Source organism: Arachis hypogaea, chromosome 7 (genome assembly GCF_003086295.3).
Source record: "Arachis hypogaea cultivar Tifrunner chromosome 7, arahy.Tifrunner.gnm2.J5K5, whole genome shotgun sequence".
NCBI lineage: Eukaryota > Viridiplantae > Streptophyta > Magnoliopsida > Fabales > Fabaceae > Arachis > Arachis hypogaea.
Genome location: NC_092042.1, coordinates 15,342,435 through 15,355,728, shown reverse-complemented (window position 1 = coordinate 15,355,728; position 13,294 = coordinate 15,342,435). Strand labels below are relative to the sequence as shown.

Here is a 13,294-nt window from a genome sequence, read left to right as displayed (position 1 = left end):
TCCTGCTCCGGTCGAACGCCTGCCTGGCGGGACAAAGATTTCTCCTTGGCTTTCAAAACATCGACGACACTGTTTGCCAGGAGTTGCCAATTTGAGCTTTCCGCCATCATTTCGGTTGCTTTGTCATACAGTCGTCGACCGGCCCAGTCGTATTGTTTCAAGCTCCTGCGAAGGAACTTTTCATCCCGTCGCCGTGCCTTCCTCTCTTCCTCCAGTTGATCCTCCTTTTGCTTCAATTTGACCATTAAGTCTACGTTCTTGGCATGGACCTGGAAGAGTTCCTCTGCCGCTTTTTCAATCCTAGCCTTCCATAACTCCTCCCTCCTGACAAGTTCGGCCTCAACGAGGTCAAAATCCGCGGACTGTTCATTTGTACGGAAGATGTTGATCAGATTAGACATCGGCTCTTCCGTGAGGTTGACGGGACTAATGGTGGGTTCGGTGACGGTCTCGTTCGACATTTTCTCAGAAGTACACAGTGGAGAGAGCGGTGGAGGGCGGCAGAAAAAAGGAAGAGGATAATGATAGACGGAGAGGTGAGAGAAGGAGTTACGGTAGAGAAGAACTGGGAAAGAAGCATTGGGAGGTAGGGTTTGTCGGGTTTGTCATTAAGGGTCACGTATACATATACCGTGTAAATTGGGAAGCTTCATCGAATAAACGAGTAATTAATGTACTTGGTTTATTTTTGGGAAAATAAACGATTTATATTTAAAAACTAGTTGGATGGAAGAAAAAAACAAGGAACATTTTGCGTTAATATAGTTTTAAATTTGTTTCTCAATTGCCCTTGAATGCTCAGCTTTAATAATTACGTCTAGGATCTCCTCGATTCACGTGCCAAACCCTCAGATGGAGCATCGGTTACAGTGGGCGTAAATGAAGGCGTATGTGGCACGGTACCCGACTTATCTGGTAAGGCGTTTTAAAGTATATAATCTCCCTCCCCAGCGTTCCCTCATCGCGTCTGGTCTTCCATGCTAACAATGCAAGATAATTCCCTACTTATGTATCAAACCCTCAGATAATTCCCCGTTTTTTGCTTGGGGCTGTGAACTATCAGATACGTATACATTTAATTGATACAAAACAGCTCAGAAAATTGTTAACTCCATGGCGAGTCGCTGAGATGCGTGTTTTGCGTATTTATGAGAAATTATTTCAATTTAAATCGACTCAAATTATTACTAACAATACAGGAGATGAGAAGATATTGATAGTTAACTGCATCTGGATTAAACGAAATTATACTGACTAAAAGCGTAGCGTATTAATCTACCGAAACAATGCCATTCAAAATGGAAATGACTCAAAATTGGTTGTTGACGTGTAGTCGTCATTGGCGAGGAAGAATAAAGTGATTAACAATTCAATATTAACGGATTTTCGAAATCGAACCGATGAAAGTAGATATAATAATCGCTGTCAAGTTTTAATTAGCATTTCAAAAGATCAAAAGGGCGACCTAACAAACAAACTAAATAGATCGTTCAGGGCTTCAGGCTTCGACAGAAACCAACACAACATAGAGATGTCACACATGTGCACCAGGTCAAATTCCTCCGTCCCTATGTTCACTCTGCTCCGGTTGAACGCCTAATGGAGGGGACAAGGATTTCTCCTTGACCTCCAAAACATCGACGACCCTTTGTGCCAGGTCACGCCACTTTGAGCTTTCTGCCATCATTTCGTTTGCTTTGTCATACATTCGGCGAACGGTCGCGTCACACTGTTGCTGCTCCATGCGCAGAAACTTTTCCTCCAGACGCCTTGCCTTCTCCTCTTCCTCCAGTTTATCGTCCTTCTTGTTCAACTTGACCATTAACTTCAAGTTCTCGGACCTGACCCGGAAGAGTTCCTGTGATATTGTTTCAACGCTACCCTCCCAAAATTCCTCCCTCCTGACAAGTTCGGCTTGAACGAAGTCACATACCAGGCACTTTTCATCTGTACGGACGATGTCGATTAGTTTGGCCGTGGGCTGTTCCTTGAGGTAGACGGGACTTGCGCCGTTGTCGTTGACGGTCTTCTTCGCCATTCTCTCGGTAATACACAACGGAGAGAGCAGTGGAGGGTGGCAGAATTAAGGATGTGGACAAGACTAGACGGAGAGGTGAGAGAAGGAGATACGGCAGAGAAGAACTGGGAAAGAAGCATTGAGAGGGATAGGGTTTGTCATTAACGTCCACGTATACCTATATAGTGTAGGCCTTATAGTGTAAAGTGAGAAGCTGCTTCGAATACTTTTTTTTTCAATAGAAAATGTGTTATTAATTAATGTACGTCGTTTGTTTTTTGAAAAAATAAGATATTTATATTTAACGAAAAACAAGGGATAACAAATTTAATGAAGTTTTAAATTTAAATTTAAAGTTATTTTTCAGCGTTCAGGTTCTAAACCGACGTTTAAGATGTCTTCGATTCCTGTGCCAACCCTAAAAACGAAGCATCGGTTACAGACTTACAGCTGGCGTAAATGAATGCGTGCGTGGCACGGTTCCTGACTTATCTGGTGAGCCGTTTTGCAGTTTATAAGTTCAGTACTCAGTTTTCCTTCATCACATCTGGTGATCCATACTAACGACGGTCCTCCTGTAAACTTCCCCTTCCACCACCTATTCAATAAATTTAGATCAAATAGGATGATATATAGTGCAACCACCGAGAAAGGCAGAATAGGAGAGAAGGCCGGATATGGGAAAAGGAAAGGGAAAGGGAAAGGGAAAGGGGTCCCACCGCGCGTCTGTCCGCAGACTCTTCTGCCTCGCGAAATATGGGAGAGAATTGCATTAAGGGTTGCGTCGTCGTCCATCCAGGATCTGTTTAACATGCAGGCGACCTGCAAGGTATTTTTGGACATCTGCCGCTCATCTGCGGTGTTCAAGGTGGCCTCCATGGCGGAGATACCCGTCGTGTTCGGTTATGACTTGGAGGACCGTCCTGAGGATGGGTTCCTTTGTGTTTGCACGCGCGCAGGAAATCCGGGCGCTATATTCCGTATAGGGATCAGAGAATTCTGCTGGATGGGCCGACACGTCGCTGGGGTCGACACCCTGCTTGAGGCCGCCGATGCGGGTGATGTCCAAGCCCGCTACATGTGTGCGATGCTGCTGCTGACGCCAGGTGTTGGGGACGGGGCGGATGCTGGAAGGGGGGTTGAAATGTTTGAGAACGTGCTGGCTGCTGGAAAAATCGAAATGTGCAGAGAAATCTTCGGGCAGTTGTTCGCAAATCCGCTGATTGGGGTGCACCCGTCGGATCCAGGGAAGCCTGTCGTCTGTCGGTCAAGCCTCTGCCCGACCCGCGGGACCATGGGTGCCACCAACGATTCCTCGACTGTGTCCTGCGTCCACTGCCTTGCCGAGTTCGAGGTGTTGCATTTCTTTAGTCTATTTACTTTCAGATGAAGTTTCGCTGTAACCGAAGCTGAATGTATTTCATTGTTAATGAGTCGGGTGTTTAGGGTTGGGTGGCCTTGTAAATCCCCGCTTTCGTGGGCCATATAAGTGACATATTCGAACCGATGCATATCACCGTATTCAAACATTTAGACGGTCACACGCATAACCTTCGATAGAAGCACTATTTCATAACTTCATTAGCTAACAGGCCAAGCCGAATAAATTAAAAAAATAAAAATAAAAAACGGGCCATAAAAGTTCAATATTAACGTTGCGACTAAACAGTACAATAGTAATCCTAAAATACAATGCCGGGGAGGGGAGGCGTCGGTTTATGGTGTCTCCATGCCGTTGTTGCACTGAACCGTTAGACCTGGGACTATACCTGTCCAGCAAAACGTCCGCCATCTGCTGTATGATTTAATTACGATAAATGCTTCTTTAATCAATATAATTATTATAATATATGAATGCATCGGTAAACGAAAACATCTAGGAAAACGTATGCGGTACTGAACCACGGGCAACCCCCCTCCTCCTACCCCCCGAACGGCAATATATTATATTAAAAGCAAAATGCCACAAGGGCATCTACAAATTCGTCCATCCCCCTTTTGTAATCTCCAATAAACCGTCCTCGATGTCCCCCCAAATGGCCGGAAGTTCCCAAGAGGACAAAACGAAACTGGAGGTATCCATTCAGCACGAGTGTCTGCCGAGTATTCTTCCTCTCGAGTTGTGGTTGAGTATTGCGACGATGGTTGCATCGAATTCGATTGAGGATCTGTTCAACATGCAGGCGCGTTGCAGGTTATTTGCAGCAGCATGCAATTCCGACGCCGTGTACAGGCACGCGTTGGTGTCGGTGTTGCCGATCGCCTGCTTCCTCGACTACTCCGGTACGCCTGCAATGACATTTCTGCGTCGATGCGCCAGAGCGCAAAACCCGGCCGCTATGCTCCGCGTTGGGATGTCTCATTTATTTTGGTGTGGCCACCGCAGAGGTGGTATGCGGACCCTGACCGAGGCAGCAGACTTGGGCGATGTGGAGGCCTGCTACATCGCTGCGATGCTGCTTCTGTCGCTCGGTGACAAAATAGATGATGAGGTCCGCCGTGGATTTGAATTTTTTTGCGTCGTTCGTGACTCCGGCACAGTCGAAAGGTGCAGGGAGGTCTTCACGCAGGTGTTCACCGGCCCGTGGTTCGATATACCCCCGGCGAACCCAGAAGAGTCTGTGTCATGCCGTTCCGGTAGTTGCCGTAGCCGTGGGACCATTCGTGACGACAGCGATCTGTCCAGTGTCGCGTGTGTGCAATGCCTGGCCGAATACGAGGTGCGGAAGTTCTTGGGACTTACTGCGTTTACGTAGTTTTTCTAAACCCCGGCGATGGAGATGCCGATCATGCTAATTGCTATGCGTACTGATGGTGTATTTTACCTTATTTTTGTAATCGCATAATATAACAGGGCTAGTAAATATATAGAAAAAATGATTAATCTTGATTAATAGTCGAATATAATGATTAATCTTAATCTGATATCTCTTCGCTCGTTACTTCGGGTTGGGGACAATGTTAGTGTAAAGTTCTAAAATTTAGAGACTTATAGACTATAGTATTGTTTAACTTCTTCTGTTTTAAATAATATATAATTTATTATGTAAATACACTAAATGTTTGTTTAGGGTTTTTAAAAGACATATTTCATATGATTTAAAAAAAAGGACACCATGTCTATATTAATTTTTTTATTAGGTATTAGCGTTTGGCTTCGTCGTAACGTAAATCCCTAATTGTGTTTGAACAAGCTAAGAACACAGAGAAAAGTATGCATAATTATGTTATCCGTGATTAAGTTCCATTGCAGAATATCAAAAGGGCGACAGAACAAACATAGGAAATAAAAGGATCACACAGGCCTCGGCGGAAAACATGACATTCAGATATCTTGCATGTGCAGCCCATCAACTACCTTCGGCCCCGTCTTCATTCTGCTCGGCCGGATGACGACGAGGACGACGACGGAGCAAGAACTTTTGCCTTTCCTCCACAACGTCCAGCCGGCGTTCCAGCTCAGACCACGGAAGAGACTCAACCTCTTGTCGTTCATGGCGCTTGGCAATTTCAGCCTGTAATTCCTTCTCAGTGAGAACCAACTGTTGAAGGAGCGCGTCATTTTTTCGCTTCTCTGTTTTCAATTCTTTTTCAAGCCGTCGCTTTTCCTGCACTTCTTTCTCCAGTTCATCCTTCCTTGCCTCGAAGACGAACTTGGAGGCCATCAGCTCCACCTTTGCCTGGCTCAGTTCTGCATTGGTGGTTACAAGGGTAGCCTTTAAGTTCTCCTCCCTCCTAACCAATGCCGCCGCAACGAGATCACAGTCTGCGGACCTATCATCTACGTGGATGATGTCGATAAGTGCGTCGATGGAGAGTTCCACGAGGTCCTCTGGACTAATGGCGTGTTCTGTGATAACATTAAATATTTCTTCAATGAGCAATTAAGGAACGCAATTAAGCTTGTCATGAATATAACACAAGAATCGAATAGTCAACATTAAATTTGTGCGTCGTAAAACCAAATCAGTTGGATTGGAAAGCACATTAGTATTTCGTTCGTCCGATATTAATTAATTATCTTATCCTTTCCAGAACCATCCGTAGAGAATTGGAAAGCACATTCGTATTTCTGTCGCGCAGACCCCACGCTCAGGAGTTAACGTGTACTTCAAGCCGAATTAGGTTCATAAGCAGGTGTGCAGGGATGCCATGGTCAGGTCTAGGGGTGTGGTGTACAAAGATATGAAGAAAAGAGTTTTGTTTTGTCAAATCAAACATAAAAAAATTATTATTGCAATTTACTGAAAAAAAATTACCATATTATTTGATAACTTAATCTGATGTGATCACTGGCGATTTTTATTCGGTTTAATATTCCATAATGTACAGAATACAACATGTATTTAATTGTTTTATCTGATGGTTTCCAATAATAACGATTATCGACGAGCTCCATTAAATTTGCAAACAACAAAAATGCCATTCACGTTTCCCAATTCCCATCTCTCATTTCCGGATATCCACGCAAGCTGGAAAATGAAATCCAGAATGCCCACCGGCGTTTGGCAAAAGGAGACCACTTCTAATTGTACGTATAGGTAAATATGGGTCTAAGTACATAAATTAATTGTACTAAATATCCGGTATTAACCATAATATTGTGCAACGAAACGAGTTACGCGCTAAGCCGTAAAAATTAACTAATGTCAGTGTATATTCTACTGTTGGGCAACGAAACGATTTACGTGTTATACCGTTATTGTCCTTTTTATTTTTCCTTGACCGGCCGGATAGTATCGGTCGCTGTGTTGAAGCAGGCATTAAAGATCCTATACTTCGACAGGGGTTGACGGAGTGTTTCCGTTTTGGCCGCCTGTGTAGATGGCTTCATCCGAAAATAAAAAGAAAGAAAGAAAAATAACTCAAACGACTCGGAAATTATATATTATATATAATTAAGAAAACCCAATTTTACTCAGGGGTTACAGAACATGAAAAGAACAGCTAACGAAATACGAAAACAGAGCAAATAAAGACTCGAACGGTAGATGCCGTGGTTCATATAGCCCCGACATCGTCTCCATTCTGCCCGGTGGGATCCTGATAGTCAAAGCCGTCTGCCGTTGTTGCAGGTTGACCATACAGTTGGCGGACCAATAAACCTACCTTGATCTCCACAACCTCAAGCCTGCCTTCCATTTTACGCCACGGTGCCATCTGTTGCTGTTCCCTTCGACGAAGATCGGCAATTTCCGCTTTCAAAGCGTTTGCTTTGTCTTCCAGTTCGCGAACGGTCGTTTGATGCTGTTTCATCTCCGTGCGCAACTTCTTTTCCAACCGGCAGCCTTGTTCCAGTTGATGCTTCCTGATACTAGCCCTGACTTTGGCGGTGATTGCCTCGATCCTGGCCGTCCTTGCTTCGTCCTGTGTCCTACGAAGACTATCACTCAGAAACCTCATCCTCTGTTGGAGGGTGTTGATTAGGTCTGCGGTTGGGTGTTCCTGGAGGTCGCCCGGACTAATGGCGTGGTCGTCGAGGGATTCGTGCGACATTTTGTCGGATGAAGACCGGGAGGTTTGGTAGACGATAACGGCCCTTGAAGCTATGACTCTTCTACCGGAAGTGGTTATGGATAAATATAAGGAATGGTTATGAATTGTGACGGACGTGTGGAATGATATGCATTAATGAAAAACAAAATTTAAGTTAATAATAGATAAATTAATACATTTTATTGAGGTTAATTAATGTGCGTATGGTATTCCATCAGAAAACAAAGATAATAGTGCACCTGGTGGTTTTATCGATAAACGAAGAAAAAGCCTGGGAAAACTAAGGCTGCATCGATTGCGCAAAATCCGATATGATTGCAAATCTTTGCAATGTGACGTTAGAGTAGACAGGAAGGGCTGAAGGTGTATGGACTGCTATGAATAACGTGGCAGACAGGACTTGCGTTGATCTCACAAAAAAAAAACTTTTTTACTTGGCTATGCAACCAAGTGTAACCGAATGAGAGGCCAGTCAGTGGAAACAATTGTATTTTCCATAACTTAACTTTTTAGGGACTACGCAGAAAACACAAAAATAAAAAATATGGCAAAACGAGAAAAACAGTACCAAAACGGCAAAATAGTTGGAAAAATTATTACATAATAGTGATAATAGATATATTACATTGGATAACCAAAAAAATATTGAGAACCCATTCCTATCCAATCAGTCAAAGAGGTGGACAAACAGGATCAATTCATAATCAGCCCTACAATGCACGCACGAAATATGACCAGCACCTCCGTCACCGTCGTTTACGTCCCACCCTCTTCCATAGCGTTGATGGCGGTAAATGGCACCCATGTTCCCACGGCTTGGACATGCATGCAAAGAACAGACTTGATTCTCTTCGTTTAGCCTCGGCACGCGACGCAAGTGTCTCCACGTCCCCTGGACAACGCCGCGGAACACCAGTTTGCAGTTTGTCAGGGCACCGGCCGCCTCAAGCCAACAAAATGTTTGTAAGCCCTTGTTCTTTGACTCGGCGTCGTCGCGTAGCATCAGCATCATCGCCACTATGTACTGGGCTGCCGAATGGCCCTGGGCTGCGACAACGTGCATGGTTTCCATCCCCGCAAAACGACACCCGCCTAGGAAAAGGTCAGACACCGCATACCGAAACAGAACTTCCACGTGGCCACTCTGCCTGCATCGCGCTAAGAAGTTTCTTCCCGGATGGTGCATGGGACTCACACTCCACCATCGCTGGTCCCAAATTGGAATGTTGGCGCATCTGTATACGAAATCCTCATCCCCTGCATTACGTGCAGCGGTGCACGACATTCTGAGACTGCACAAGTCCCTGACGGACTGTGCTGCGGTCCTTCCAGCAATTAAGGTCCATACATCGTGGGGAAGGTTGGCCGGACCTGTCGGACGATACATCTCCTCCCCTTGTACTGAGCGCCCTCACACGATAGATAAATGGTCGGTTATTTGTAAATACTGGATAACTGAAAGGCTCCAATCAGTTATCTCAATGGCTGTTGTTTACGGTGTATATATAGTCACCCGGTGCCGTGTGCGAGGGTATCCCATCGGTTGTGTACCGTACATCGACACCTAATCAGCTACAATCACGTCGTCTAGGGAGCCTGCCGATTGAGTTTTCCGTCGGCTCACAGAAGGGTTCCTTAACCAACACTTTCCTTAAATTTCTCTTTATGTTTTCTTATATCATTATTTAATATTAGTAATTAAGTCTAATATTTTAATAATATTAAATAACATTATTTAGACATTGTTCCAAATTCCTGTTGTTTAATTTTAATTATAAGATATTTATATGTAATAAGTATCCGTTTACCTAAATAACATTTACATGATAATAAAGAAGATAACCGTTAATATTATACGTCCATACTAAACCGATACATAATATGTCAATAACAAACCTAATATGCATAACAATCCTAAACCCTAGCTATATCAACGAAACGTTCCACCTCGTAGTCGACGCGACAATGAATGCACCGAATATGGTTGGCGCCTCCGACTCCGCGGATGGAGCCCTGCTCTGCCGCCCTTCGGCAGTAGTCATAGAGAAGACCCATGTGGCCTCGGGTCATGCATCTGGTCGAGTCACACATTGTATGTTCCTCTCCCTTATCTGGCATTTGGACTTCATCTGGCCAAGAAATTGTGAGGACTGCGAAGCAACTCGAGTAACATGCCGGGAGTAAGTTACCTGCTTCGAGTGCACGAAAAAGTTCCAAACCTTCTTTTTTGGCGTCTCTGTCGTCCCTTCGGAGGAGCAACTCCATTGAAAGTGCGTACTTGGCTGCGTCCAGCCCATTCCTTGCTGCATTTTGCAGCATTTGCCATCCTACAGCGTGGTTATGTCTTATGTAGAGCTCCCGCAGCGCCTCCCGAAACAGAAGTTCCGGGTGACCAATCTCAATGCACCTCTCGAAAAATCTTCGCCCAATAGGGTCCCGTATCCACACCCAATTTAGTTGATGCGGAGGTGGTATGGCAACCATCCTGAGGACATTATCGTCGTCGCCTACATCGCGCGCAATGCAACACGTCATACGGAACCTGCACAGGTCCTCAATCAATGTGGTCGCGACTTTAATGGCTATGGCTACCCAAACGTCGCGGGGTAGTTCAGATACGTTACAGAAACGCTCCATTAAAACTCTCGCTTGGACTGGGGCCTGCTAGTGTATATACTTCACAGGATGTAATCCACTGACCAGTGGTTTTGACAGTAGGAATGCTAGTATATTTATGGATAAGGGTCGCCTTTTGGAATCCAACTCGCTCGGACAGTCGACTTAACCGACGCATCATTTCGTTGGCGAAAATCCACATAAGTTTTCCAAAAAAATAAAAAGGAAAATGGATTCTACGAACTTGCATTGTAAATAGAAATAACATTGTTAATTGATGGCATTTATTAGATTTGTCGTTACGCGCTGGTGCGTATTTAGTAGCCGGCTTGGAGCGTTAAAATTAAATGTAAGTAAAATATATGCTAGCTAATCATCATCGCATTCATATGTAAAAATATAATTAAAGAAAATCATTCGTTGAAATTGCAATAGGTGTAAACACAACCTTGAAATTCCGTAAACACATAAAGTCTTAATTTGCGAGTAACATAACCTTGAATCGCCACAGCTGGTCGCAGCGTACCCTAATACAAGACTAAAGAAGAAAGCAACGTAATACTACCTGTGGCATGGAGGCATAAGCGTCACAGCTGGTTGATCCATGTCGACAATGCAGTACCAGCCGGTCGACTTAAGTGCTCTTCTTTGTTTTCATCCTCCATAACTCTGCCTTGCCCAATACACGGTCCCGGAATTTGTTGAATGGTGTGCTGGTCAGGTTCACCGCAGTTATTGTGACCCTATACTTTAAAATCCGTAATCTACCATTTTTATTTGAGCATACTTACAATCCTGTCCATGATCGGGTTGAATTTATCCCCCATGTTGAGCCACCCAATGACCCATATCCCTGAGTTCATGCTGAATGTTGATCCGACGAATAGACAGTAACCGTCAGTACGTATTATGGAAAACATGTGAAAATCATCACTGTGATACATGCATGTTTTATTTGCGGTTAACGTACCTCTGACCACAATTAGGTATCCCTATGGGGCTCCTTATCGGAAATCTCCGAAGTTGCTTGGTAAGGCATAAATTGCTTCTCGTAAACAGCTTGTGTGACGTTGTACAACACCCTTGCCTGCACGGACCGCGGAATATAAATCAGAACACTTTTACGCACGCCGTGTTGCATGCTATGCCAGTATGGCAAATTAAAAGTAAAGACTACAATCGAAGTTGTACTTAACCGTTTTCCGAATCCGGTCTTCCCGGTGAGGCGTCTCGAACTGGTTCGGTGATGAATCAAGGTTGTAATTGCCTTGTCTTTCAGAGACACGAGCATCAAAAACCAGTGGCCCAGCGCATCCTGTATGGGGACATAAATCTACACAGGATAAACACGTATAGTTAATCTACTGAAGACACTTGTTCCTGGTTAGTTTACGATGAACCAAAAGTTGTCCTTTAACAGACAAGTTCAAGGAATCTGGATGGCCGCATCCAGTTCTCCATGTAACGGTTGAGCATTAATTCTGTCGTCTCCCGTGCAATATATCATCCTGCAGAGACAACGCTGACGTATTAAATAAGTTATGTTTATACGTGTACCAACGCCAGATCAGGAAAAATTACCGAGACAGACGGTGGTAAGCACCAGTACGCGGGCGACGTGGCAAGTATCTCAGCACCGGTCATAGTCATGGCAACCAGGTGGACAATCTGGCAACGAAGAATAGCCAAAAATATAAAATAAACAAAAAACCCCGACGATGTCTCGCAACACCATATATGTGTTTTTCCTACTGAAACAAGCATAAACAGGTGCCATACCTTGTCATCAACGTCATTTCCCGGTAGTAAGCTGTGTAAATCAACCCTATCCGCGGACTTGACTCCAATACGGACAAGTTCCTCGCTATAGTCAGAGGAAAGTGTTAACGATTTAATATAACCGCGATAAAGCCGGTTTAAAGAAAACGTAACTCGAGTTTTACCATGGATCAAGGTTTCCGTCGAAGACGTACGCGAATAAAGCCGACTGTCGGTTGTAAAGTCCATGGCGGGTGTGATCTTGAACCTCATCTACGACACATGTTTGTCAAACGTCAGTAGGTTAGCGCAGTTTTCGATAAACAAACCTACCGATTAGTTACCTTCTTGCTCGTTGAATGGGCAGACTTTTCCCTACTGGAACTAGATCGCATAGAACTGTCAGTTCCATCACCGGAACGTCGCCGTTTGGCGTTCCTTGTTGCCGATGGTGGTGTGCGAAACAACTTTCTCATGATGCTATCCGTTCCTGAAAGGGGTGGAGTACTATTCTCAGGCGGATCTGGGACAATAGGCGTTCCACTAGCGATGCCAGATGCAACTTTCATGGACTGCGGGGTTGACTGTTCATCCGTCTCCCGTCGGAATCCAACAACACGATGGTTTTGTCGGAGATTGCCGCAGCTGCGTTGTCGGTCTCCTTCTCGAGATCCTTCTGTCGAGAATAAGCAAAACCGGTTTAGTATGAGGGACACCTACATGACACATTACATACATGGCGTATGAGTGAAACCTAACCAGAACCTTTCCACGAAGCCCTCATCAAGTCTTTGACGATGAGACCGATCTTCGAAACGACCAGTCCTCTTCCGACTGGATCTGGTCACCTTTGACCCGCATTAACATCATCCGGCTGGGGAGCTTCGGCTGTGTTTCCAAGGCAGCTTTGGGTCCACCGGGGACTACAGATTAAAAAAAACAATATCGAATCAGTTATTTGTTTAAAGAATGTGTGAAGTACACCTGATCAGAAGATTTACCTCACACGCTTGCCGGGGCTGCGACTGCTCAATTGTATCTGCGTCGTGGACCTGTTCGCATACGTCCTACATGTACCCCGTACGTGGTTGTTAATGCGAATATTCGTCTACCATGCATATGCAACGTAGTGCGTTTTGTTGTATTCTAAAAGTCATAAATGAAACCTGTCTAACCTGCTGTTTGTGTCACCGTCGGAGCGTGCTTCACCGTCGCCCATTGTGTTTTGTTTTTTTGTTTTTTATTTTTTGGTGTTTCGAATACTGATCGTTTACACGGGAGGTGGGTTTATTTTAAATGCGAAGGACTTGCAAATGCCTACGGCTATAAACTCCGTTTACGGAATGTGATGCGTCTATGTTAACGGTACTCGTTTGTTTTTTGTTGTTCTCGTCTATTCTGTCTGTA

At 44.6% G+C, this 13,294-nt stretch overlaps 2 protein-coding genes across 2 annotated transcripts; both read left to right on the top strand.

The window, feature by feature from the left end:
- The first annotated feature begins 2,642 nt into the window (after positions 1–2,642).
- Positions 2,643–3,407, top strand: LOC112701189 (putative F-box protein At1g67623). The gene has a single exon (XM_025751980.1). The coding sequence runs from the start codon at positions 2,643–2,645 to the stop codon at positions 3,405–3,407; it is 765 nt and encodes a 254-aa protein (XP_025607765.1).
- A 751-nt stretch (positions 3,408–4,158) lies between these two features.
- On the top strand, positions 4,159–4,773 carry LOC112701188 (uncharacterized). Its single transcript, XM_025751979.1, has one exon. The coding sequence runs from the start codon at positions 4,159–4,161 to the stop codon at positions 4,771–4,773; it is 615 nt and encodes a 204-aa protein (XP_025607764.1).
- Positions 4,774–13,294: the final 8,521 nt, after the last annotated feature.

Coding starts and splice junctions, on each gene's coding strand:
- LOC112701189 (XM_025751980.1), top strand. CDS start 2,643: ATGATATATAGTGCAACCACCGAGAAAGGCAGAATAGGAGAGAAGGCC.
- LOC112701188 (XM_025751979.1), top strand. CDS start 4,159: ATGGTTGCATCGAATTCGATTGAGGATCTGTTCAACATGCAGGCGCGT.